We start from the raw sequence: 25,645 nt of genomic DNA, 5'->3' as shown, positions 1-25,645 counted from the left end.
AGATGACTGAGCTGAGAAGACTAAAATACAGAGAGGTTAAATAACTTGTCCAAGATCACACAGCTAGAAAACAAATAGTGGATCTGATATTCAAACCCAGGCCCATCTCCCTCCAAAGCTTGTGCCCAGAATTACTACTATATTCCACTGCTTCTCATTAAACCCACACTGAATGCGTGAGGGCTCAGAGAGAGAGAGAGAGAGAGAGAGAGAGAGAGAGCTATGAAATGTGAAATGTGGCAAGGCAGGACACATAGTTGGCCCTCAGTAAATATTTGTTGAGTGGATACATAAACCCTTGAGTTTTAGATTAAAAAAAAAACACACATTTTTATGTCTTCTTTTATCCCCATGTTAGAAAACCCAATTGTCGGGGAGCAGGGCAAGATGGTGGAGGAGTAGGGTCCCCAAGTCACCTGCCCCCACCAATTTACCTAGATAACTTTCTTTCTTTTTAAGATTTTATTTATTTATTCATGAGAGACACACAGAGAGAGGCAGAGACACAGTCAGAGGGAGGAGCAGGCTCCCTGCAGGGAGCCCGATAGGAGACTCCATCCCAGGACCCCAGGATCACGCCCTGAGCCAAAGGCAGATGCTCAACCGCTGAGCCACCCAGATGCCCCTACCTAGATAACTTTCAAGTCATCCTGAAAACCTACGAATTCGACCTGAGATTTAAAGAGAGAACAGCTGGAATGCTACAGAGAGAAGAGTTTGCGCTTCTAACAAGGTAGGAAGGCAGAAAAAAAATAAAAAAGAATCAAGTGCAGGAGGGGCCCCACGAGGAGCTGGGCTAAGCGGGGCTGAGAAAGCCTCCAGGAGAGGAAAGTCCAGCCCCCGAGAAGCAGGAACTTTTAAAATCCGCACTGGATTCTTCCGGGACGGAAAGCCGCTCAGCAGGGAATTCCGGCAGAACCGCAGGAGGGTCAGTGGCGCCTCCAGGTTCCTGGGGTCACTAACAGAGGAAGTGCATTCCAGGGGAGGGTGCGCCACACACCAGGGGCTGATCTCGATAAAGGGCTGGAGCGAGCACCCAGCGGGGCCTCAGGAGAAGCTCAGGCGGCGGCTCCGGGCGGAGGGGGCTGCGCAGCCCCGGGAGCCCAATTCTAGCAGTTCAGGCCCCGTATCCCAGGGCGCCGGGGAACATAGCCCAGGACCTTGCACTCCCCGGGACAGGCGGATGCGGGGAGCACACGGGACAGCGAGAACTCCCTGCCGCCAGGTGCCCCCAAGCTGCGCAGATCAGCACCCACCACAGCCCCGGGAGCATCTAGGCCAGTGTGGACTAGGAGCTGTGGTAGTTACTGCAAGGAGCTGATTCCAGGGCTGGAGAGCTGGCCGCCGCCACTGTTGTTCCTCCTGGTGTCACCCTCTGCCTGGGACAGAGCAGGGCCACCAGGGAGCAGGGGCCTCACAGGATAAACAGCTCCCACTGAGCCATGCACACACCTGAGAGTCAGCACAGCAGGCCCTTCCCCCAGAAGACGAGCTGGAAGAACACAGGAAGAGCAAGTTCTTGACGAAGCAGCGCTGGAAAGCTCCAGGGGAAGTCGAGGGATTTACTCTATTTAGAGCCAGAGGATACTCCTTCTTGTTTTCTCTTTTTCATTTTTTTCTTTTTCTTCCTTTTTACAATGCAACTCATTTTTAGCCACTCTGCACTGAGCCAAAATGTCTAGAAAGAAGAACTCACCACAAAAGAAAGAGTCAGAAACAGTACTCTCTGCCACAGAGTTACAAAATTTGGATTACAATTTGATGTCAGAAAGCCAATACAGAAGCACAATTATAAAGCTACTGGTGGCTCTGGAAAAAAGCCTAAATGATCAAGAGACCTCATGACTGCAGAATTTAGATCTAATCAGGCCAAAATTAAAAATCAATTAAATGAGATGCAATCCAAATGGGAGGTCTTAACAATGAGGGTTAATGAGGTAGAAGAACAAGTGAGTGACAGAGAAGACAAGTTGATGGAAAGGAAGGAGGCTGAAGAAGAAAGAGAAAAACAATTAAAAGACCACGAGGAAAGGTTAAGGGAAATAAATGGATAAATGGCAGCCTCAGAAGGAAAAATCTACATTTAATTGGGGTTCCAGAGGGCGCTGAAAGGGACAGAGGATGAGAAAGCATATTTGAACAAATCATAGCTGAGAACTACCTTAATTTGGGGAGGGAAACAGGCATTCAGATCCAGGAGATAGGGAGATTCCCTCCCTAAAATCAATAAAAACCATTCAGCACCTCAACATCTAATAGTGAAACTTGCAACTTATATTGGGAGAAATATTAGATTAACAGCAGACCTCTCCACAGACATCCAGCAGGCCAGAAAGGGCTGGCAGGGTATATTCAGGGTCCTAAATGAGAACATGCAGCCAAGAATACTTTATGCAGCAAGGCTCTCATTCAGAATAGAAGCACAGATAAAGAGCTTCCAGAATAGGCAGAAACTGAAAGAATATGTCACCACCAAACCAGCTCTGCAAGAAATATTATGGGGACCCTGTAAAAGAAAGAAGAATCCTAAAAAATAATCCACAAAAACAGGGACTGAATAGGTATTATGATGACACTAAATTCATATCTTTCAATAGTAACTCTGAATGTGAATGAGCTTAATGATCCCATTAAAAGATGCAGGGTTTCAGACTGGATAAAAAAAAAAACAAGACCCATCTATTTGCTATCTACAAGAGACTCATTTTAGACCTCAAAATACCTACAGCCAGAAAATGAAAGGTTGGAGAACCATTTACCATTCAAATAGACTTCAAAAGAAAGCAGGGGTAGCAATCCTCATATCAGATAAATTAAAATTTATCCCAAACACTGTTGTAAGAGATGAAGAGTGACACTGTATCATAATTAAAGGATCTATCCAACAAGAGGACCTAACAATCATGAATATTTATGCCCCAATGTGGGAGCTGCCAAGTATATCAATCAATCAATAACCAAAAAAAGACATGCTTAGATAATACACCAATACTGGGAGACTTCAAAATGGTGCTTTCTGCTAATGACAGATCTTCTAAGCACAACATTCAAGAGCTTTAAATGATACACTGGACCAGATGAATTTCACAGATATTTAGAGAACTTTACATCCAAAGGCAACTGAATACACATTCTTCTCAAGTGCACATGGAATTTTCTCCAGAATAGACCACATACTGGGTCACAAATCAAGTCTCAGCCGATACCAAGAGACTGGGATTTTCCCCTGCATATTTTCAGACCAGAATGCTCTGAAACTAGAACTCAATCACGAGAACAAATTTGTAAGCAATTCAAACACATGGAGGTTAAAGACTATCCTGCTAAAAGATGAAAGTGTCAACCAGGAAATTAGAGAAGAATTTAAAAAGATTCATGGAAACTAATGAGAATGAAGATACAACCATTCAAAATCTTTGGGATACAGCAAAAGCAGTCCTGAGAGGGAAATACATCCCAATACAAGCATCCCTCAAAATATTGGAAAAAACTCAAATGCACAAGCTAAATTTGCACCTAAAGGAACTGGAGAAAGAACAGTAACTAAAACCTACACCTGGGATCCCTGGGTGGCTCAACGGTTTAGTGCCTGCCTTCGGCCCATGGCATGATCCTGGAGTCCCAGGATCAAGTCCCATGTCAGGCTCCCAGAATGGAGCCTGCTTCTCCCTCAGCCTGTGTCTCTGCCTCTCTCTCTCTCTCTCTCTCTCTCTCTCTCTCTCTCTGTGTGTGTGTATGTGTGTCTCTCATGAGTAAATAAAATTTAAAAAATCTAAAAAAAAAAAAACCAACCCTACACCAAGCAGAAGAAGAGAGTAACTAAAGATTCGAGCAGAACTCAATGAAATAGAGACCAGAAGAACTGTAGAACAGATCAACAAAACCAGGAGTTGGTTCTTTGAAAGAATTAATAAGATAGATAAACCATTAGCCAGCCTTATTAAAAACAAAAGAGAAAAGACTCTAATTAATAAAATCATGAATGAAAAAGGAGAGATCACCACCAATACCAAGGAAATACAAACGATTTTAAAAACATATTATGAGCAGCTATGTGCCAATAAATTAGGCAATCTAGAAGAAATGGACACATTTCTGGAAAACCACAAACTACCAAAACTGGAACAGGAATAAATAGAAAATGTGAACAGGCCTATAACCAGGGAGGAAATTGAAGCAGTCATAAAACCTCCCAAGACACAAAAGTCCAAGGCCAGATGGCTTCCCAGGGGAATTCTATCAAACATTTAAAGAAGAAACAATACCTATTCTACTAAAGCTGTTCAGAAAGATAGAAAGCTATGGAATACTTCCAACAGACATTAAGAAGATTATTCACCATGACCAAGTGGGATTTATCCCTGGAATGCAAAGCTGGTTCAACACTCATAAAGCAATCAACATGATAGATCATATCAACAAGAGAAAAAACAAGAACCATATGATCCTCTCAATAGATGCAGAGAAAGCATTTGACAAAATACAGCATCCATTCCTTTTTTTTAAATTTTTGTTTATTTATGATAGTCACACACAGATAGAGAGAGAGAGGCAGAGACACAGGCAGAGGGAGAAGCAGGCTCCATGCACCGGGAGCCCGACGTGGGATTCGATCCCGGGTCTCCAGGATCGCGCCCTGGGCCAAAGGCAGGCGCTAAACCGCTGTGCCACCCAGGGATCCCCTACAGCATCCATTCCTGATCAAAACTCTTCAGAGTGTAGGGATAGGGGGAACAATCCTCGGCATCTTAAAAGCCATCTATGAAAAACCCACAGCAAATATCATTCTCAATGGGGAAACACTGGGAGCCTTTCCCCTAAGATCAGGAACAAGACAGGGATGTCCACTCTCACCACTGCTATTCAACATAGTACTAGAAGTCCTAGCCTCAGCAATCAGGCAACAAAGAGAAATAAAAGGCATTTAAATTGAAAAGAAGAAGTCAAACTCTCCCTCTTTGCAGATGACATGATACTGTACATAGAAAACCCAAAAGACTCCACCCCAAGATTGCTAGAACTCATGCAGCAACTTGGCAGGTACAAAATCAATGCCCAGAAATCAGTGGCATTTCTATACACTAACAATGTGACTGAACAAAGAGAAATGAAGGAGTCAATCCCATTGACAATTGCACCCAAAAGCATACTTAGGAATAAACCTAACCAAAGAGGTAAAGGATCTATACCATAAAACCTACAGAACACTTCTGAAAGAAATTGAGGAAGACACAAAGAGATGGAAAAATATTCTATGCTCATGGATTGGAAGAATTAATATTGTGAAAATCTCAATGCTACCCAGGGCAATTTACACATTCAATGCAATTCCTATCAAAATACCATGGACATTCTTCAGAGACTTGGAACAAATCATTGTAAGCTTTGTGTGGAATCAGAAAAGACCCCGAATAGCCAGGGGAATTTTAAAAAAGAAAACCATAGCTGGGGGCATCACAATGCGGGATTTCAGGTTGTAGTACAAAGCTGTGATCATCAATACAATATGGTACTGGCACAAAAACAGACACATAGATCAGTGGAACAGAATAGAGAACCCAGAAATGGGCCCTCAACTGTATGGTCAACTAATATTCCACAAAGCAGGATAGACTATCCACTGGAAAAAGGACAGTCTCTTCAATAAATGGTGAAAATAGATCTGCCCTACGACCCAGCAATTGCCCTGCTGAGGATTTACTCCAAAGATACAGATGCAGTGAAATGCCGGGACACCTGCACCCCGATGTTTATAGCAGCAATGTCCACAATAGCCAAACTGTGGAAGGAGCCTCAGTGTCCATCGAAAGATGAATGGATAAAGAAGATGTGGTCTATGTATACAATGGAATATTACTCAGCCATTAGAAAGAAATGACAAATACCCACCATTTGCTTCGACATGGGTGGAACTGGAGGGTATTATGCTGAGTGAAATAAGTCAATCGGAGAAGGACAAACATTATATGGTCTCATTCATTTGGGGAATATAAAAAATAGTGAAAGAAAATAAAGGGGAAAGGGAAAAATGAGTGGGAAATATCAGAAAGGGAGACAGAACATGAGAGACTCTTAACTCTGGGAAATGAACTAGGGATGGTAGAAAGGGAGGAGGGTGGGGGGTGTGGGTGACTGGGTGATTGGCACTGAGGAGGGCACTTGATGGGATGAGCACTGGGTGTTATTCCATATGTTGGAAAATTGAACACCAATAAAAATACATTTATAAAAAAAAAGGGTAAAGAGACCTACTGAGATCATTTATAAGTGGATACTTTTTTATAAACTATTGTAAACTTGGAACATTCTTAGACTCCTGGTGGTAACTGGCCAGTAACTATGAAGTGAATCCATTCAAAGTGCCCTGCCTGGGAAAAAAATGCTTGGATGACATTTTCATATATCTCATGGTCTTCTATGCAAGCTGGTAACTTCTTTTTGTAAATAAAGTTTTATTGGAACACAGCAAAAAAAAATAAGGATGACATGAATGTGAGACCATATAGTGGTACATAGTGTAAAGTTTTCAAACTAAATTCTGTAATAAGGTTACCTCAAACAAAAACAGGACTTGGAAAAAAAAAAACAGGACTTGGTGTAGCCAGGTAGAAGGAGGCGGTGTAGACAAAATGTCAGAGAGTTGTTCACAAGAGAGCAGGCATTCTTCGAGGAGCTCAGAAGGGCAAAGTGGAATGTGGGAGACATCAAAATATGAGAGAATTTAGACCAGAAGGGCCCCAGACTGGGGAGTGTAGATTACAAGGGCAAAGGAGGGGCATGTCAGTGTTGGGGCAGGGAGGGTTCAATCCAGTGGATGGTAACGAGTGCTGAATTACCTGCATGTTAAACTAATCAGCCATTAGGTTACAAATGGAAGTGCTTTAGAGTCTTGCACATCAGGTGCAAGATGGGGCTTGAGTGGAGTGTTACCAGAGTATCTGGAGGATGTTGCATAAAAATGATTATTGTGGGGCACCTGGGTGGCTCAGTGGTTGAGCGTCTGCCTTTGGCTCAGGTCCTGATGCTAGAGTCCTAGGATCAAGTCCTGCATCAGGCTCCTTGCAGGGAGTCTGCTTCTCCCTCTGCCTATGTCTCTGTGTGTGTTTCTCATGAGTAAATAAATATCTTTAAAAAATGATTATGAAGAAGGAGCACACGACAATATTCTTTTAGGCCATTTTAATAACTCAAATGTCCTGGGAAATGATCTGTTTGTTATGACTAATGCTAATTACCTATCTCTGCATTGAGGAGATGAGGATTTCAGCAAAAAATGGTAGAAATCTAGTCAAGGCCTTACGATGTCAAAATTGCAATCATTAAATACCTAGATGCCCTGCATTCGAGTATTGAATTAAATCCAATCTCCGTTTGCTTGCATATATTTTTAGCTTGTACGTGGAAATGTAAATTGAGTTCTTTTCCTCAAAGCAGTCAATTCAGCAGAGGAGGAGGAGGAGGAGGAGGAGTGTATAATCAGTCAAAGAGGATGTTTGACATTATTTTAGCTTGAAAAACGTCTATGTGGACCAAATAACTACTTTTCCAAATAATTTTTCCACTGGTTATTTTTATTAGCCTCATACAGGATATAATCAGAATCTTAAATGCTCAGTAACTTACACACAGTAAGATTAGTTGCAGTTGGAGGCCACAGCGGTTAATTCTGAGAAATTTAGTACCACTCCAAACACAAAGGCAAATGTTCTTTAAAAAAATAATAATCTTACCAAAAAGCCAGAATATACAAAAAGGCCATATCTACCAAAGAGCTTCCTGAACAATTTTTGTAACAGTACTCAGAGGGAGAGTAGGGTAAGTTGCATTTGAGCTAAAGAAAAATGTATCATTTCTCTAACCATTTCACAAAGAACATACCCTTTCTACCAACCCCCCCCCCCAAGAAAAAAACTGCAGTCCTTTGGAGGAACAAGAGAAATTAATGAAGGCCTAAAAGAGATAGGAGGGCTCTAACCTGATGTATATTACTTTTTGATACCGAGGTTAAACCCTAGCATATAAAGCCCTGGGGAGCTATTTGTTCTTGTTTACATAGCCATAGCCTGACCTTGTATTGCGATGTATTTCCTCCTCAGGACTGCTTTTGCTGTATCCCAAAGATTTTGAACGGTTGTCATCAATATATATGCTCCGAATGTGGGAGCTGCCAAACATATCAATCAATTAATAACCAAAGTTAAGACATACTTAGATAATAATACACTTATACTTGGTGACTTCAATCTAGTGCTTTCTACACTTGATAGGTCTTCTAAGCACATCTCCAAAGAAACAAGAGCCATAGCCTGACCCAAGAGAAGCTCTGCAGCAGTAAGATCTTAGAAGAGCAAGCTCTGGCTGACAATTGGGATTTCTTTTCTTTTTAATTTAATTTATTTTTTTGTATATAGTTTTTATTGGAGTTCGATTTGCCAACATATATCATATCACCCAGTGCTCATCCTGTCAAGTGCCCCCCTCAGTGCTGGTCACCCAGTCACTCCAACCTCCCGCCCACCTCCCTTTCCACTACCCCTTGTTCGATTCCCACAGTTAGGAGTCTCTCATGTTCTGTCATCTTCACTGATATATTCACTCATTTTCTCTCCGTTCCCTTTATTCCCTTTCACTATTTTTTATATTCCCCAAATGAATGAGACCATATAATATTTGTCCTCTGATTGACTTATTTCACTCAGCACAATACCCTCCAGTTCCATCCATGTCGAAGCAAATGGTGGGTATTTGTCATTTCTTTCTTTCTTTCTTTCTTTCTTTCTTTCTTTCTTTCTTTCTTTCTTTCGTCTTTTTCTTCACAACAATGACTGCAATCTTTATATGCATCAGAAATTGTGCTTTCCATGTACAATCTCACAGCAACTCTGTAAGGAATGAGTATTTTAACCTCATTTTACATATGATAAAATTGAGCCCCATGGATTAACCTTGCATAATTTTGAGTTGAGATCCAGATTTTTCTTCACGTTTTTTTATAATAAATTTATTTTTTATTGGTGTTCGATTTGCCAACATACAGAATAACACCCAGTGCTCATCCCGTCAAGTGGCCCCCTCAGTGCCCGTCACCCATTCACCCCCACCGCCTGCCCTCCTCCCCTTCCACCACCCCTAGTTCGTTTCCCAGAGTTAGGAGTCTTAATGTTCTGTCTCCCTTTCTGATATTTCCTACACACTTCTTCTCCCTTCCCTTATATTCCCTTTCACTATTATTTATTTCCCCAAATGAATGAGAACATATAATGTTTGTCCTTCTCCAACTGACTTACTTCACTCAGCATAATACCCTCCAGGTCCATCCACGTTGAAGCAAATGGTGGGTATTTGTCGTTTCTAATGGCTGAGTAATATTCCATTGTATACATAAGCCACATCTTCTTTATCCATTCATCTTTCGATGGACACTGAGGCTCCTTCCACAGTTTGGCTATTGTGGACATTGCTGCTAGAAACATCGGTGTGCAGGTGTCCCGGCGTTTCATTGCATCTGTATCTTTGGGGTAAATCCCCAACAGTGCAATTGCTGGGTCGTAGGGCAGGTCTATTTTTAACTCTTTGAGGAACCTCCACACAGTTTTCCAGAGTGGCTGCACCAGTTCACATTCCCACCAACAGTGCAGGAGGGTTCCCTTTTCTCTGCATCCTCTCCAACATTTGTGGTTTCCTGCCTTGTTAATTTTCCCCATTCTCACTGGTGTGAGGTGGTATCTCATTGTGGTTTTGATTTGTATTTCCCTGATGGCAAGTGATGCAGAGCATTTTCTCATGTGCATGTTGGCCATGTCTATGTCTTCCTCTGTGAGATTTCTCTTCATGTCTTTTGCCCATTTCATGATGGATTGTTTCTTTGGTGTTGAGTTTAATAAGTTCTTTATAGATCTTGGAAACTAGCCCTTTATCTGATACGTCATTTGCAAATATCTTCTCCCATTCTGTAGGTTGTCTTTTAGTTTTGTTGACTGTATCCTTTGCTGTGCAAAAGCTTCTTATCTTGATGAAGTCCCAATAGTTCATTTTTACTTTTGTTTCTTTTGATTTCGTGGATGTATCTTGCAAGAAGTTACTGTGGCTGGTTCAAAAAGGGTGTTGCCTGTGTTCTCCTCTAGGATTTTGATGGAATCTTGTCTCACATTTAGATCTTTCATCCATTTTGAGTTTATCTTTGTGTATGGTGCAAGAGAGTGGTCTAGTTTCATTCTTCTGCATGTGGATGTCCAATTTTCCCAGCACCATTTATTGAAGAGACTGTCTTTCTTCCAATGGATAGTCTTTCCTCCTTTATCAAATATTCGTTGACCATAAAGTTCAGGGTCCACTTCTGGGTTCTCTATTCTGTTCCCTTGATCTAGGTGTCTGTTTTTGTGCCAGTACCACACTGTCTTGATGACCACAGCTTTGTACTACAACCTGAAATCCCGCATTGTGATGCCCCCAGCTATGGTTTTCTTTTTCAATATTCCCCTGGCTATTCAGGGTCTTTTCTGATTCCACACAAATCTTAAAATAATTTGTTCTAACTCTCTGAAGAAAGTCCATGGTATTTTGATAGGGATTGCATTAAACGTCTAAATTGCCCTGGGTGACATTGACATTTTCACAATATTAATTCTGCCAATCCACGAGCATGGAATATTTTTCCATCTCTTTGTGTCTTCCTCAATTTCTTTCAGAAGTGTTCTGTAGGTTTTAGGGTATAGATCCTTTACCTCTTTGGTTAGGTTTATTCCTAGGTATCTTATGCTTTTGGGTGCAATTGTCAATGGGATTGACTCCTTCATTTCTCTTTGTTCAGTCTTCTTGTTAGTGTATAGAAATGCCACTGATTTCTGGGCATTGATTTTGTATCCTGCCACGCTACCAAATTGCTGTATGAGTTCTAGCAATTATGGGGTGGAGGCTTTTGGGTTTTCTACGTAGAGTATCATATCATCAGCAAAGAGGGAGGGTTTGACTTCTTTGCCAATTTGAATGCCTTTAATGTCTTTTTGTCTGATTGCTGAGGCTAGGACTTCCAGTACTATGTTGAATAGCAGTGGTGAGAGTGGACATCCCTGTCTTGTTCCTGATCTTAGGGGAAAGGCTCCCAGTGCTTCCCCATTGAGAATGATATTTGCTGTGGGCTTTTCGTAGATGGCTTTTAAGATGCTGAGGAATGTTCCCTCTATCCCTACACTCTGAAGAGTTTTGATCAGGAATGGATGCTGTATTTTGTCAAATGCTTCTCTGCATCTAATGAGAGGATCATATGTTTCTTGGTTTTTCTCTTGCTGATATGATGAATCACATTGATTGTTTTACGAGTGTTGAACCAGCCTTGTGTCCTGGGGATAAATCCTACTTGGTCATGGTGAATAATTTTCTTAATGTACTATTGGATCCTATTGGCTAGTATCGTGTTGAGAATTTTTGCATCCATGTTCATTAGGGATGTTGGTCTGTAATTCTCCTTTTGGTGGGGTCTTTGTCTGGTTTTGGAATCAAGGTAATGCTGGCCTCATAAAACGAGTTGGCAAGTATTCCGTCCCTTTCTATCCTTAGAAACAGCTTTAGTAGAATATGTATTATTTCTTTTAAATGCTTGACAGACTTGCCCTGGGGAGCCATCTGGCCCTGGGCTTTTGTGTCTTGGGAGGTTTTTGATGACTGCCTCAATTTCCTTGCTGGTTATTGGCCTCCTCAGATTTTCTATTTCTTCCTGTTCCAGTTTTGGTAGTTTGTGTTTTTATAGAAATGTGTTCATTTCTTCTAGATTGCCTAATTTGTTGGCATATATCTGCTCATAATACATTTTAAAAACTGTTTGTATTTCCTTGGTATTTGTTGTGATCTCTCCTCTTTAATTTGTGATTTTATTAATTTCAGTGTTTTTTCTTTTTAATAAAGCTGGCTAGGGGCTTCTCTATCTTACTAATTCTTTCAAAGAACCAACTCCTGGTTTTGTTGATCTGTTCTACAGTTCTGGTCTCTATTTCATTGAGTTCTGCTTTAATCTTTTTATCTCTCTTCTTCTGCTTGGTGTAGGTTTTACTTGTGGTTCTTTCTCCAATTCTTTTGGGTGCAAAGTTAACTTGTGTATTTGAGTTTTTTCCAATTTTTTGAGGGAGGTTTGTATTGCAATGTATTTCCCTCTTAGGACTGCTTTTGCTGCATCCTAAAGATTTTGAAAGGTTGTACATTCATTTTCATTAGTTTCCATGAATCTTTTTAATTCTTGTCTAATTTCCTGGTTGACCCATTCATATTTTAGTAGGATGCTCTTTAACCTCCACGTGTTTGAGCTTCTTCCAAATATCTTCTTATGATTGAGTTCTAGTTTCAAAGAATTGTGGTCTGAAAATATGCAGGGGACAATCCCAATATTTTGGTATTGGTTGAGACTTGATTGGTGACCCAGTATGTGTTCTCTTCTGGAGAAAGTCCCATGTGCACTTGAGAAGAATGTGTATTCAGTTGCGTTTGGATATACAGTTCTGTGTATATCTGTGAAATCTATTTGGTCCAGTGTATCATTCAAGGCCCTTGTTTCTTTGGTGATGCTCTTTTTAGAAGATCTGTCATTTGCAGAAAATGCCATGCTGAAGTCTCCTAGTATTAGTGTATTATTATCTAAATATGTCTTTACTTTGGTTATTAATAGATTGATATACTTGGCAACTCCCATATTAGGGTCATAAATACTCATGATTTTTAGGTCTTCCTGTTTGATAGGCTCTTTAAGTATGATATAGTGTCCCTCTTCTCTGACTACAGTCTTCGGAATAAACTTTATCTGATATGAAGATTGCTACCCCAGCTTTCTTTGAGACCTTTTGAATGGTAAATGGTTCTCCACTTCTTCATTTTCAGGCTGAAGGTGTTCTTAGGTCTAAAATGAGACTCTTGTAGACAGGATATAGATGAGTCTTGCTTTTTTATCCAGTCTGATACTCTGCGTCTTTTGAGGGATCATTTAGCCCATTCACATTCAGAGTAACTATTGAAAGATATGAATTTAGTGTCATTGCAATACCTATTCAGTCCCTGTTTTTGTGAATTATTTCTTTGGGATTCCTCTTTCTTTTTACAGGGTCCCCCTTAATATTTCTTGCAGAGCCAGTTTTTTGGTCACATATTCTTCCAGTTTCTGCCTATCCTGGAAGCTATTTATCTCTCCTATTCTGAATGAGAGCCCTGCTGGATAAAGTATTCTTGGCTGCATGTTCTTCTCATTTAGTACCCTGAATGTATCATGCCAGCTTCTTCTGTCCTGCCAGGTTTCTGTGGAGAGGTCTGCTGTTAATCTGGTATTTCTCCCCATATAAGTTAAGAACCTCTTGTTTCCACTGCTCTATGAATTTCCTCTTTATCTTTGAATGTTGAGGTGTTGAACGGTTTTTACTGATCTTGGGGGGGGGGGTCCTCTCTATATCTTGGTTCTGAATGCCTGTTTCGTTCCCCAGATTAGGGAAGATCTTAGCTATGATTTGTTCAAATTATACTTTGTGGTCCTCTCTCTCCCTCAGCCACTTCTGGAATCCCAATTATACATATGTTCTTCCTTCTCAAGCTATCATTTATTTCCCTAAGACTTTCTTCATGGGCTCTCATTTATCTATTTTTTCCTCAGCTTCCTTCCTTACCATCAACTTGTCTTCTATGTCACTCACTCTTCCACCTCCTTAACCCTAGCAGTTAGGACATCCAGTTTGGATTGCATTTCATTTAATCTATTTTTAATTTTGGCCTGATTAGATCTCAATTTTTCAGTAACAAAGTCTCTAGAGTCCTTTATGTTTTTCTTCCAGAGCCACCAGTAGCTTTATAAGTGTACTTCTGAATTGACTTTCTGACATCGTATTGAAATCCAAATTCTGTAACTCTGTGGCAGAGAGTAGTTTCAGGTTCTTTCTTTTATGGTGAATTATTCCTTCTAGTCATTTTGTCTAGTGCAGAGTGGCTGTATGAGTGGGCTGTGTCAAAAATATCAACCATGACCTAAGTAAAATACACCCTAGATAATTTCGAATAGATCAGAGACCAGAAAATAAAAGAAAAAGAAAAGAACAAAATAAAAGGACCACTAAAGTGAAAAACAAATTTTAAAACAATGTAGTAAAAATAAAAAGCCAAAAGCCAAAAACAAAGAAGAAAAAAAAAGAAAAAGTAAAGAGAAGAGGAAAAAGAGAAAAATTAAGGGGGCGATGGTGGTGGTGAAGAAGAGGTAGTGTAGGGAGAATGTAATCTACCTGAGGGGTCCTAGACATAATTCTCTTGGTTCTGAGTGTATACTGTTCTGTATGTTAGAAGATGCTCAATCCCAAATTTATATAAACCAGCAATACTTGTAGAAAGCCCCAACATTGACCACCAAATCATAAACGAGATAAAAGAGGGGAACAGAATGGGAAGGAAGAGAGAATATAATCTTACAGAATGAATCAGCACAGTATTCCACTTGGTTTTGGGTATATGCTGGTCATGTATTAGAAGGTGCTAGTTTCCACCATTGTAAAACAAAACGAGGTAGAAAAAAAAAGAAAAAGAAAAACCCTTATCTTGTGTATCTACCAAAATTAAAGTGAATATGTTGAAGGGAATCCAGAAGTGAAAAAATATATCTAAGACATGTAATTGTAGAAATATGAAAATCAAAAAGGAAAATACTTAAATACGAAGAGCTGGTAAAATATTGTAGTTAAGGTGGGAAAAGAAAAAATATTGGAAATTTTTAGTCTGATATAAAAATAAGTCATAAAAAAACAAAAACAAAAACGAGTCGTAATGGAAAAAAGAAAAAAAATTTTAAAAAAGGACCCTCTACTTCAATATACTCTTTTCCTTGGTCCTGGCTCTTTCCAGCACTGCTTGGTCAAGAACTTGCTCTTCCCTTTTTCTTCCAGCTGGTCTTCTGAGGGAGGTCCTGCTGTGCTAATTCTCAGGTGTGTGCACCTGGGGAAGATGTCCCGCCTCCTGCTGGGTGCCAGGCTCAGTGGGAGTTGTTTATCCTGTGAGACCTTTGTTCACTAGTGTCCCTGCCTCTCCCAGGCACAAGGTGAAACAAAGAAGAAAAACAATGGTGGTGGCCAGATTCCCAGGTCTAGAGTGAGCTCCCTTTGAGTAACTAATTATAGTCTCCCAGTTGGCACTGGCCTAGATGCTCCTGGGGTGGCAGGGGTGTGCTGATCTGCACCGCTTGGGGGCGCCTCATGGCAGGAGAGTCCTCGCTGTCCTGTGCCCTCCCTACCTCCGCCTGTGTGGGGTGGTGGGGCGCAGGAAGGCTGGCTTTGTCCACTTGGGCGCCCTGGGATCCGGGGCCCTGTGCCGCTGGACCCGCGCTCCCGGGGACTGCCTCTCCTGAAGGGAACAGGGCACAGCCACCTCCATCCGGAGCCAGCCCGCCTAACCAACTGGCTTCTCCCAAATGCCCCAGAGGGCTGCAGCACTCCAGGCCTTTACTGATATCAGACTGCAGTTTGCGGTGAGCTTTCTGCCAGGTGCCCCTCCTTTATAGTGATTCGGGGAATCTAGAGGGTTTACTGCCCCTCCTCCATTCTGCCCAATTTCCCTGCTAAGCACTTTTCTGTTAGGGAAAACTGTGGCGCGGATTTTTAAAGTTCCTGCTTCTCCAGGGCTGGGCTTTCCTACCCCAGAGTCTTTCACCGCTCCACTTTAGCCTGGCTACTTGGGGTTCTCCTCTCCCACCTTTTTGTTTTTAGTTTTTTCCTTCCTACTCGTTAGAAGCGATAACTTTTCTCTCTGTAGCATCCCAGCTGTTCTCTCTTTAAATCTCGGGTTGAATTCATAGGTGTTCAGGATGTTTTGAAAATTATCTAGGTAAGTATGTGGGCCCAGGTGAGTTATGGACCCCTACTCTTCCACCATCTTGCCACGCCTCAGTCTGTACTCTGAAAACTTTAAAACACTGATGAAAAAAATTGAAGATGACACAAAGAAATGCAAAGACATTCCATGCACGTGGATTGGAAGAACAAATACTGTTAAAAAATACTTAGTACCCAAAGCAATCTATAGATTTAATGCAATCCCCATCAAAATATGAATAGCATTTTTCACAAAACTAGAATAAATAGTCCTAAAATTTGTATGGAACCACACACACAGAAAAAAACCCTGAAAATTCAAGAAAAGTAATGCTGGAGGCATCACAATTCTGGACTTCAAGTTAATTATGAAGCTGTAGTAATCAAAACAGTATGGTTCTGGCATAAAAACAGACACATAGATCAATGGAACAGAATGAAACCCAGAGATGAACCCATAAGTATATGGCCAATTGATATTAAGCAATAAGAATATCCAATGGGAAAAAGCCTCTTCAACAAATGGCTTGGGAAAACTGGACAGTAACACACAAAACAATGATACTGGACCACTTTCCTGTACCATACATAAAAATAAATTCAGAATGTATTAAAGACCTAAAGTTGAAACCTGGAATAATACATATCCTAGAAGAGAACATAGGCAATAACTTCTCTGACAACAGTTGTAGAAATTTCTAAATAGTCATGTCTCCTGAGGCAAGCAAAAATAAACTATTGGGACTATGTCAAAATAAAAAGATTCTGCACTGTGAAGGAAATAATCAACAAAACTAAAAGGTGATGGAGATATTGGGAGAAGACATTTGCTAATGACATATCTGATAAGGGGTTCGTATCCAAAATACATAAACAACTCTACAACTCAACACCCAAAAAGCAAATAATCCAATTAAAAATGTGCGGGAGACATGAAGAGAGATTTCTCCAAGAAGACATCCAGATGGCCAACAAACACGTGAAAAGAATCAACAACACAAGAAACAAGTGTTGATAAGGATGTGGAGAAAGATGGGAATGTACACTGGTGCAGGCACTGTGAAAAACAGTATGGATTTTCCTCAAAAAGTTAAAAATAGAACTACCCTCAATCCAGTAATCACACTAGTGGGTATTTCCTCAAAGAATACAAAAACTAGGGGATCCCTGGGTGGCGCAGCGGTTTGGCGCCTGCCTTTGGCCCAGGGCGCGATCCTGGAGACCCGGGATTGAATCCCACGTCGGGCTCCCGGTGCATGGAGCCTGTTTCTCCCTCTGCCTATGTCTCTGCCTCTCTCTCTCTCTCTCTCTCTGTGACTATCATAAATAAATAAAAATTAAAAAAAAAGAATACAAAAACTAATTTAAAGCGATACATGCACCCCAATGTTTATAGCAGTGTTGTTTACAATAGCCAAGATATTGGAAGCAGCCCAAGTGTGCATTGATAGAAGAATGGATAAAGAAGTTGTGGTATATATACAGACACATATATGTGGATATATACAATGGAATACCAACCTGCTATAGAAAGAGTGAAGTCTTGCCATTTGCAACAATATGAGTGGAGCTAGAGAACATAATGCTAAGTGAAATAAGTCAGAGAAAGACAACTGATTTCTCATCAGTGGAAATCATGAAACACATGATTTCACTCATATGTGGAATTTAAGAAACAAAACAAACAAGCCAAGAAAAAGAAAGAGATAGAGAGTGAGAAAGAAACCAAGAATGGTGGAAGGGGAGGAGGGCGGGGGGTGGGGGTGAATGGGTGACGGGCACTGAGGGGGACACTTGACGGGATGAGCACTGGGTGTTATTCTGTATGTTGGTAAATTGAACACCAATAAAAATTAATTTATAAAAAAAAGAAACCAAGAAATGGATTCTTAACTCTAGAGAACACACTGATGGTTACCAGAGGGGAAAGGGTGGGAGGATGGGGAAACAAGAGATGGGGATGAAGGAGGGCACTTGTGATGAGCTCCTGGTGTTGTATGGAACTGTTGAATCACTATATCGTACACCTGAAATTAGTGTTACACTGCATCTTAACTAACTGGAATTTAAATAAAAACTTACAAGAAAGGTAATGCAGGGAGGTACAATCATCAGGACTTTATGTTTAATGAGATGTGGGGGGTATCAAGTACTTTCAGGCTCAAGGGCAGGGAAGAGTTTAGTGGAATAGAGGGACTATCAGGAAGCTAGTGTGGCTAGAGCTGAGTGAGTGGCAGGGGGGTGGGGAGGTTACAGGAGATGAGGTCAGAGTGGTAGGCAGGAGCCAGGTGATTCATGGCTCCAGCAGGACATAGGAAGGAGTGCGAATTACTCCAAGTGCCATGAGAAGCTACTGAAACTTTAGTGAAGTTTTTTTTTTTTAAGATTTTATGTATTTATTCATGAGACATGGGGGGAGGGGAGGCAGATACACAGGCAGAGGGAGAAGCAGGCTCCATGCCGATAGACTGACGTTGGGACTTGATCCCGGGTCTCCAGGATCACACCCTGGGCCGAAGGCGGTGCTAAACCACTGAGCCACCTGGGCTGCCCCTTAGTGAAGTTTTTAATGATTTTCTTCCCTTCCCTTCATACACTTTGTTCTTATTTCTTTCCTCTTTCATTTCTAGAAGACATTTCCCCCAAAACATTTAGTGTTTGTGTTTGCTGCTCTGATCAAACCCTTCCTTTCCATGTGCTTACGTATGCTCTGGAATTGATGAGTTTTGGGGATTCTGAAATGCTTCAAACCTCACCCTTGTAATCCCTTTCATTCGACACGGTCGAAATGATAAAAACCTAAGAACCATTTTATCCTGCCCCAATTATTGACTTTGCTGAAATCAACTGCACTCAAACCTACACATTTCTTAAGGCAATTTGCTTCTTAACAGCATAGTTAACTTTCAGGACCTGTTTGCTTATCAAGTTAGTACTTAACAGGTTCCAAATTTCACACTTTAATAACAAGCCTCTTGTTTTTTCTTGTTCATCTGGGACAGAACAGGATGGATGTCTCTGAAACATTTGCAAATGGTTGTGAAGACGTTGTGTAATTACTGGAGCACCTGGGTGACTCCATCAGTGAAATATCTGCCTTTGACTCAGATCATGATCCGGGGGTCCCAGGATTGAGTCCCGCATCGGGCTCCCTGCTCTGTGAGGAGTCTGCTTTTCCCTCTGCCTCGCCACATGCTTGTGCTCATTCTTTCTCTCATTCTCTCTCGAATAAATAAAATCTGGGGAAAAAAAAGATGTTACATAATTGCTTACGGATACATAAGCATAGTCTTTTGTTTCTAATACTATCAAAAATGCGAGGTAAAAACGGACTGCAAATTGGGACACCCTGAATGAAGGATTCACCTCCAAGCATTAAGCTATCCATTATTCCTCTTCAGTGGCAGACTGAACTTTGTCCCCTTCAGAAAAAAAGAAGCCTGCTCATAGGGAGGCTATAAATAGAGTGGGCCTAGGAGGAAGGACATTCTGTCCACATATCATGAAACCATGAGAGAGTGCAGGAGCATTCTTTATGCTTGTTGGGGCCTTGAGGGCAGCCCAGATGGGGAAAAGGGGGCACAGGAATTTAAAATTGTCAGGGGTGGGCGGATAATGCATTTGTACCACAGTGAGGGCACAGGCACAGTGTATTATTGCTAGTGAGAAAGAGACAATCTGAGACCGGGCGTGCCACTATCAATTGGGACTTGGTATTTCCTTGCTGAGCACAAATAGTCTCAGAGAACACCAACATTAGGGGGAGGCTCAGGACAAAAATAAGCCTATTCCACAATCATGTCTGAACATAGTCCAAATATGAACTGTGTCCGATTCGCAAAAATGACCAAAAGTCTCCCATCCTGGCTAATGCCAAGTGACTGCTACTTCTTTCTCAATTACTGCTATAGCTTCTGGTCAGCCTTCCCCACATAGAGAGAAGATGTAGTTAGAAATCCAGTCACAGGATTGCCTCCTCTCTTTGATAGCCTCTAAACCCAGAGCAAAGCCTGCTAGAGTCGTCAATTCAGCCTGGTTTTCCTAGGAATGTCCTGTTTTAAGGCCCCAAAGTCCTGCTTTCTGGGAAATTCTATAGTCTCAGCAAACTGGGGTGGCAGGTAGATGGCCTGCTTCCCTAGACCCTCACCCAGATCATCTGAGTCCCTCCTACCATCCTCTTATGGAGATGCCCCGTTGCTTTCCTGTGCTGTGCCTACCCCCCTTTGCTGAAGCAAATAAAAAATCCAACTTTTTCAACTACGGATTTGTTCCTAGTGGTCTTTGGTTGGAGGTCATCGACGTGGGTAAGCAAAGAGGCACGACGTTGTGGAAAGGTTCCCAAGGCCTAGCATGGAACAATGGGACTGGATCAAGGGAGAGGGAGGTGGAGCAGGACAAGGATGACAGGGTGCCATAGTGCGATTTTTCCGGAAAGGTGGTTTGTGGGGGTGCTAAAAGATGAGAGGATGGAGAGGAAGCCAAGAGCTTTTGCAGGAGGAGGAGGAATTGTTGCCCTCATCTTTATTTTATGTATCCCTTAGAATTACCCAGTAGTGTGATTACTGGATTGAGGGTAGTTCTATTTTTAACTTTTTGAGGAACATCCATACTGTTTACCACAGTGCCTGCACCAGTGTACATTCCCATCTTTCTCCACATCCTTGTCAACACTTGTTTCTTGTGTTGTTGATTCTGACACGAGTGAGGTTATATCTCATTGTAGTTTTGATTTGCATTTCCCTGATGGTAAGTGATAATGAGCATCTTTTCTTTTAATGAGCATGTCCACAAAACAGGACACTAACCCAAAGACAGCAAAAATTAACAACAGGTGGGCTTATATGACAACATAATGACCCCATCTTTAAATGGGCCAGAAGGTGACTGTAGATTTTTGGTATCCACACCTGCCTCACTCTTTGCCAACTGCACCATCTAATAATCTCTGTAAGGAAAATTTCTGGGAAGACAGAACTATACTAACACACTAGGCGATAGGTCTTATAACTGCAAAACACTAAACTTACTATTTTAATTCTTTGCAGTTGAGAACTTTTGGTATTAGAGATCAATAATCAGAGACGGAGACAAACCATGAGTGACTCTTAACTCTAGGAGACAAACTGAGGGTGGGGTGGCTGGAAGGGAGGTGGGTGGGTGGGGACGAGGTAACTGGGTGACAGGCATTAAGGAGATGACTTGGTATAATGAGCACTGGGTGTTATACGCAATTGATGAATCACTGAACTCTATCTTTGAAACTATGATGTGCTCTATGTTGGCTAATTTAATCTAAATAAAAAAATAAAGTGGTAATAGGAAAAATGAAATAAAATAAAATGAAATAAAAATATGGCAGGCACCCTACAACAGTGCCTGACATAGAGGAAATGGTAACAAATATAAACTATTACAACTACTACAGTTATGCTTTCTTTTTCAATGTGCTTATTTTAAAAGAGGGACAATGTGGTAGTTCTAAAAAATGTTTTTGATCATATATCCTTGGTTATGCTGCAAGTACACATTGAAGGCTAAATGTAACTGCCTTGTTTTTAATACTCAGAGTAAAACTCAGAGTCAGGCATTCAGATGACTGTGTGTGCCTCCTGATGAGATTTACTATAAGTGACCTTTGGTAAGTCTTTGAAAATCAGTGGCTGGGTACCCACATTCCACTAGATGTTGGCCTCTACTGCATGTTGCAAAGCAAGTTTTGAAAACAGGACTACTGTTTAGTCTGGTACTGTGTATACTTTAAAAATAGCTGTGAAGACAATGCAGTTGCCCACAGGAAACCTGGAGTACTCAGAATCTAAACTGAAACTAAGGGAAGTAGGTTCCTTAGAATAGGCTTGGCTTCTGATTTTCATGAGCAGATTGTCCCTGTTTATTTCTACAAAAATAAAAGTCACTTGTAGAAATGAAGGAACACACGGGGAAGGGCTTATGAAAAAAAATAAATGTGAATGCCTGAGTTCTGGGAGTGTCCAGGGTATATTACAAAAGGCAGTGAGTGAGTGGAGTCTTGTACATTGACAATAATTTCATGCCACTGAAAGACCATCTTTACCTGGTTTTCTGATACCCAGAGAAACCAGTAGCTTGTTTTTCCCACGCTAGTACTAACCTGCCATTATTGCACGGGCATAACCTGCATGTTCCAATCCCTATTATTCTTTTTTTTCAATCCCTATTATTCTTAACACAAATTTGATTTTCTCTCTTTTAAAATTTTGAAATCTGTTTCATTTACATGAATTTCCTCAGATGCCAGATTTGGTGGTGATAATCAATTATCCTTGATATTGTGTTCTTCCAGCTCTTAATCTGTTTGAAATCATTACCTTTTTTTTTTCCTTAGCCATCTGGAGCTAAAATATCCATTCCTACCTATAGTAGAGAAAGATTAAGAGAGAAATCTACTTCTTTACTGGCTTAAACACACTTTGTTCAGAGAGCTGCATTGTTTTACAAAACAAATAAAAACAATAATTCTCAGAAGTAAGTTCCAGTACAAAGTTAATAAATTAGATGATTATATGTACTTAAGAAGTCCTAAGTAAATACTTCTCAGGGAAACTTTTACTTTTGATGCAGATTCCAGTGTGATCCTATTTCTACCATGCCTTTTCCACTGTATAATTTTTCTTAGAGAGCAGTTTTATATGAATTAGTCCCACAAACATATTCACATCTCACATGCACACAGCAGATAGTGGAATTCTCATTTTTTTAACATTTTGCATACTTACAATATGCTATTGTTTACTCATAATAGTTAATCAGGATTGTAGCAATTGCATAGTTGAGTATGTACGATCCTTTCTGAGGAAGAAAATGAATCAAACTGAAAAGTACAAATTAAAAATGGAATTAAGATATTTGGTTTTTTAAAATGTTTAGAGGTCAGGTGCATTTTCTTAAAAAGCAGTTATATAATAATGAGCCAACTAAAACAACTAAGAAAATCATGAAAGAACATATGGATCACTTCATGAATTGCCTTGGTCCTTGGAACAACCTAACTACAAATATTAAGTAATAGTAAAGTGATTCCAGGTAGTGCTGGGAAAAAAAATTAAGCAAATCATTTGACAATGTTGTCGCCAAATCCTAGAGTAATTCTAAATGGAAATGCCATTTTAAGATAAACAATGACATAAACCTTCTTTGGGACTCAGTCATTACTTACCAAAATTCGCCATCTGTATCGTCTGGTTGCCAGTCTCTGGAACATTATAAATCACAACAGCATCTGCGTTTCTTCTGCCCGCTGCTTGAATTTTTTCTGAAAATGTACAATTGCCTCTTTCTATCAGCGCAATCCAGGGACTGTTAGTATTAGTAAACTCAGTGTTGTAATCACAAGCCTGGTAATTATTGTTCTGAGGGATGCCAACCACCCCCATAGCATTAGCCACCGGCGAAGCTAATCCATAAACACCACATTCACACCTCTCTGTCGTGGTGTAGTTGCTGGTTTCATTGTAATAAGTCACGGTCACATAGGCATTCATGGAAAAAGACACCGTGATTTTAAATAAGAAGGCAAAAATTACAAGCGGCGGAAAACAACTGGACTTATTCTCCTGGCTCATTGCTCGTTCATCTGAGCACACGATTCAAAATGTCTGCTGGTATTTCCAAATATCAGTCACCATTTGTCCACTTGGGTCCCTGCTAAGAAGAAGTCTGAAATTTCAGTTGCAAGGAGGTAATTGATCTCACCTCTAACCACATAAGCCCTGAATACATCAGGCTCTATTTCACTTGGGTTCTCTACGTTCTCCCTTGCCTCCCCACCTCCAACTGCACACACGTGACCTTTAACCAGGACTACCTTAGCAATAAATAACATCATAAACTTTATTCTACATGTCAACTTATCAGGATTGGATGACTTCCTGCACTGAAATTTTTTTCTTAATGTTCCAGCGAATGCACTTTCATAAACACGGAGTGGATCGGAATGAGGAACAGGACTTAGGAATCCCACGTGACAAGTCTGAAAGTCACCTCTCTCAGAATATTTAAAACACTAAACTGGTTTTCCAAGCCCCGTTGAAATATGCTATCAACCAGTTCTTCCAGGAGTAAGTTAAGATCCAGACGTTTCACTGCTACAGGGGTAGGAGAATTGATTTTTGTAGCCTTTTCAGCCCTCTTATTTCTTTGTGGATTTTTTTCTTAATAGGCTTCCCAAGGAATATCTTCTGCCACCTTGTTTATATTCGTTGAAAAGTAAACATTTCAGTGGCTAGGGATCTTTTCAGGTACAGTGCCTGGCCCATGGTAGGCACTCAAATATTTGTCGATTGCTCGATACCTGAGTTGCTCTGCATTCCATTAATTTTTATGTCCTATGTGTTATATTGTAACAAAATATTGGTCCAGGTGTAATTTTGAATATTTAGTATTTTTAATTCTAGTGCTCTCAGAGGTCTAGACTTTTATTTGTTTCATCACTTCTTTTATTGTAAGCTCCGTGGGGCGCCTGGGTGGCTCAGTGGTTGAGTGTCTGGCTTTGGCTCAGGTTGTGATCCGGAGATCCTGGGATCGAGTTCTGCATCAGGCTCCACGCAGGGAGCCTGCTTCTCCCTCTGCCTATGTCTGTGCCTCTCTCTCTGTGTGTATCTCATGAATAAATAAATAAAATCTTAAAAAAATTATTGTAAGCTCTGCTTTTAATCGAGAGTGCACTGATACAGATTGCTGAGGGGTCAACTGGTCTGGGTAAGTGGCTGGGTTAGGGTGATCACAGTCTGCCATGGGCTAGTGAAGAAGGAGATAAGTGGATGAGAAGACAGAGCTATCAGGAGTCTGGGCCAAGAGTCAGCAAATGAGACAAACAGGCATCAGGCTGTCAGAAAAGAAGAGGATACCAGACCAAAAGGAAAGCTGGCACAATGGTAGTCTGAAGTCCAAGGAAAGTAGTCTGGAATCAGAATGTCTACTAGAGCCAAAGGAACAGGACAACAGAAAACAGGAAAATAGGAGACATTGTTGAATGCGATCACCAATAGAGATATTTCTTCTCCTACTACTTGTCTGCCTTTAGGCATCTGAGATAACAGCCTTAGGAGCGGGCCCACTGCTGGGTGGGAATGAACAGTAACACTATTTAGCAGAAGGGAGGAGTTCAGGAAATATAGGACCTGGTCAGGAAATAGGACCTGATAAATAAACCCAGCAGATGCACAGTATAAATTTAACCTTTCTATATTATATTATAGCTGTTGATTACTCACTTATATATCCCTTCCCCCCCCAATACCCCATAAGCACCTTGCACATAGTAATCAGTTAATAATTATTCATGGAATTGAACTGGAAAGTTTAAAGGTCTCTGTGTATTAGCTTGTGGTCTACTGAAGGGTAAACACAAATAGTTCATTATTTTTGCTATTAGGACTGAGATTTTGATGTTCAAACTCAGAAGAAAGCCTGTACTCAGTGGACAAAGAAAACTCTCAAACTGAAAGAAGTGCTACTATTGCCAAAACCATTAGTTTGCTGATTGCTGATAGACATCTCTGATAAATGCAATGTCAGTGTTCAACATGCAAAGAATCAGTCAAGTCCTAGAAATTTGATTCCGCTTTTCCTACGGTTATTAAATTGCTTCTCAAGCAATTCTCATGAAAAACTTCTCATGAAATAGTTTAAAAAACTGATTAGTGAGAAGTTAGCTAAATCCATTAGAAGTTTTGTTCATTGTGACGTACTAGTTTTAAATCTTCACATATTTTTTGTAGAAGTTAAAAATCATTACAGGTCTTAAAAATGACAACTTTCCCTTTAACACTTTGCGGCAGTGCTGGTGC

General features: G+C 40.7%; 1 protein-coding gene across 1 annotated transcript in view; it reads right to left on the bottom strand.

Annotated features, from left to right (window-relative positions):
- RNF128 (ring finger protein 128) overlaps positions 1–23,616 on the bottom strand; it is a 110,332-nt gene extending 86,716 nt beyond the window's left edge. The window contains exon 1 of the mRNA XM_055339007.1: positions 23,014–23,616. Coding sequence (XP_055194982.1) covers positions 23,014–23,419 — 406 coding nt within the window. The 5' untranslated portion in view covers positions 23,420–23,616. The remainder of the gene's footprint in view (positions 1–23,013) is intronic.
- Between the last annotated feature and the right edge of the window lie 2,029 nt (positions 23,617–25,645).

This window comes from Nyctereutes procyonoides, unplaced genomic scaffold, assembly GCF_905146905.1.
Source record: "Nyctereutes procyonoides isolate TBG_1078 unplaced genomic scaffold, NYPRO_anot_genome, whole genome shotgun sequence".
Classification (NCBI taxonomy): domain Eukaryota; kingdom Metazoa; phylum Chordata; class Mammalia; order Carnivora; family Canidae; genus Nyctereutes; species Nyctereutes procyonoides.
This window is presented reverse-complemented; position numbering and strand designations above follow the sequence as displayed.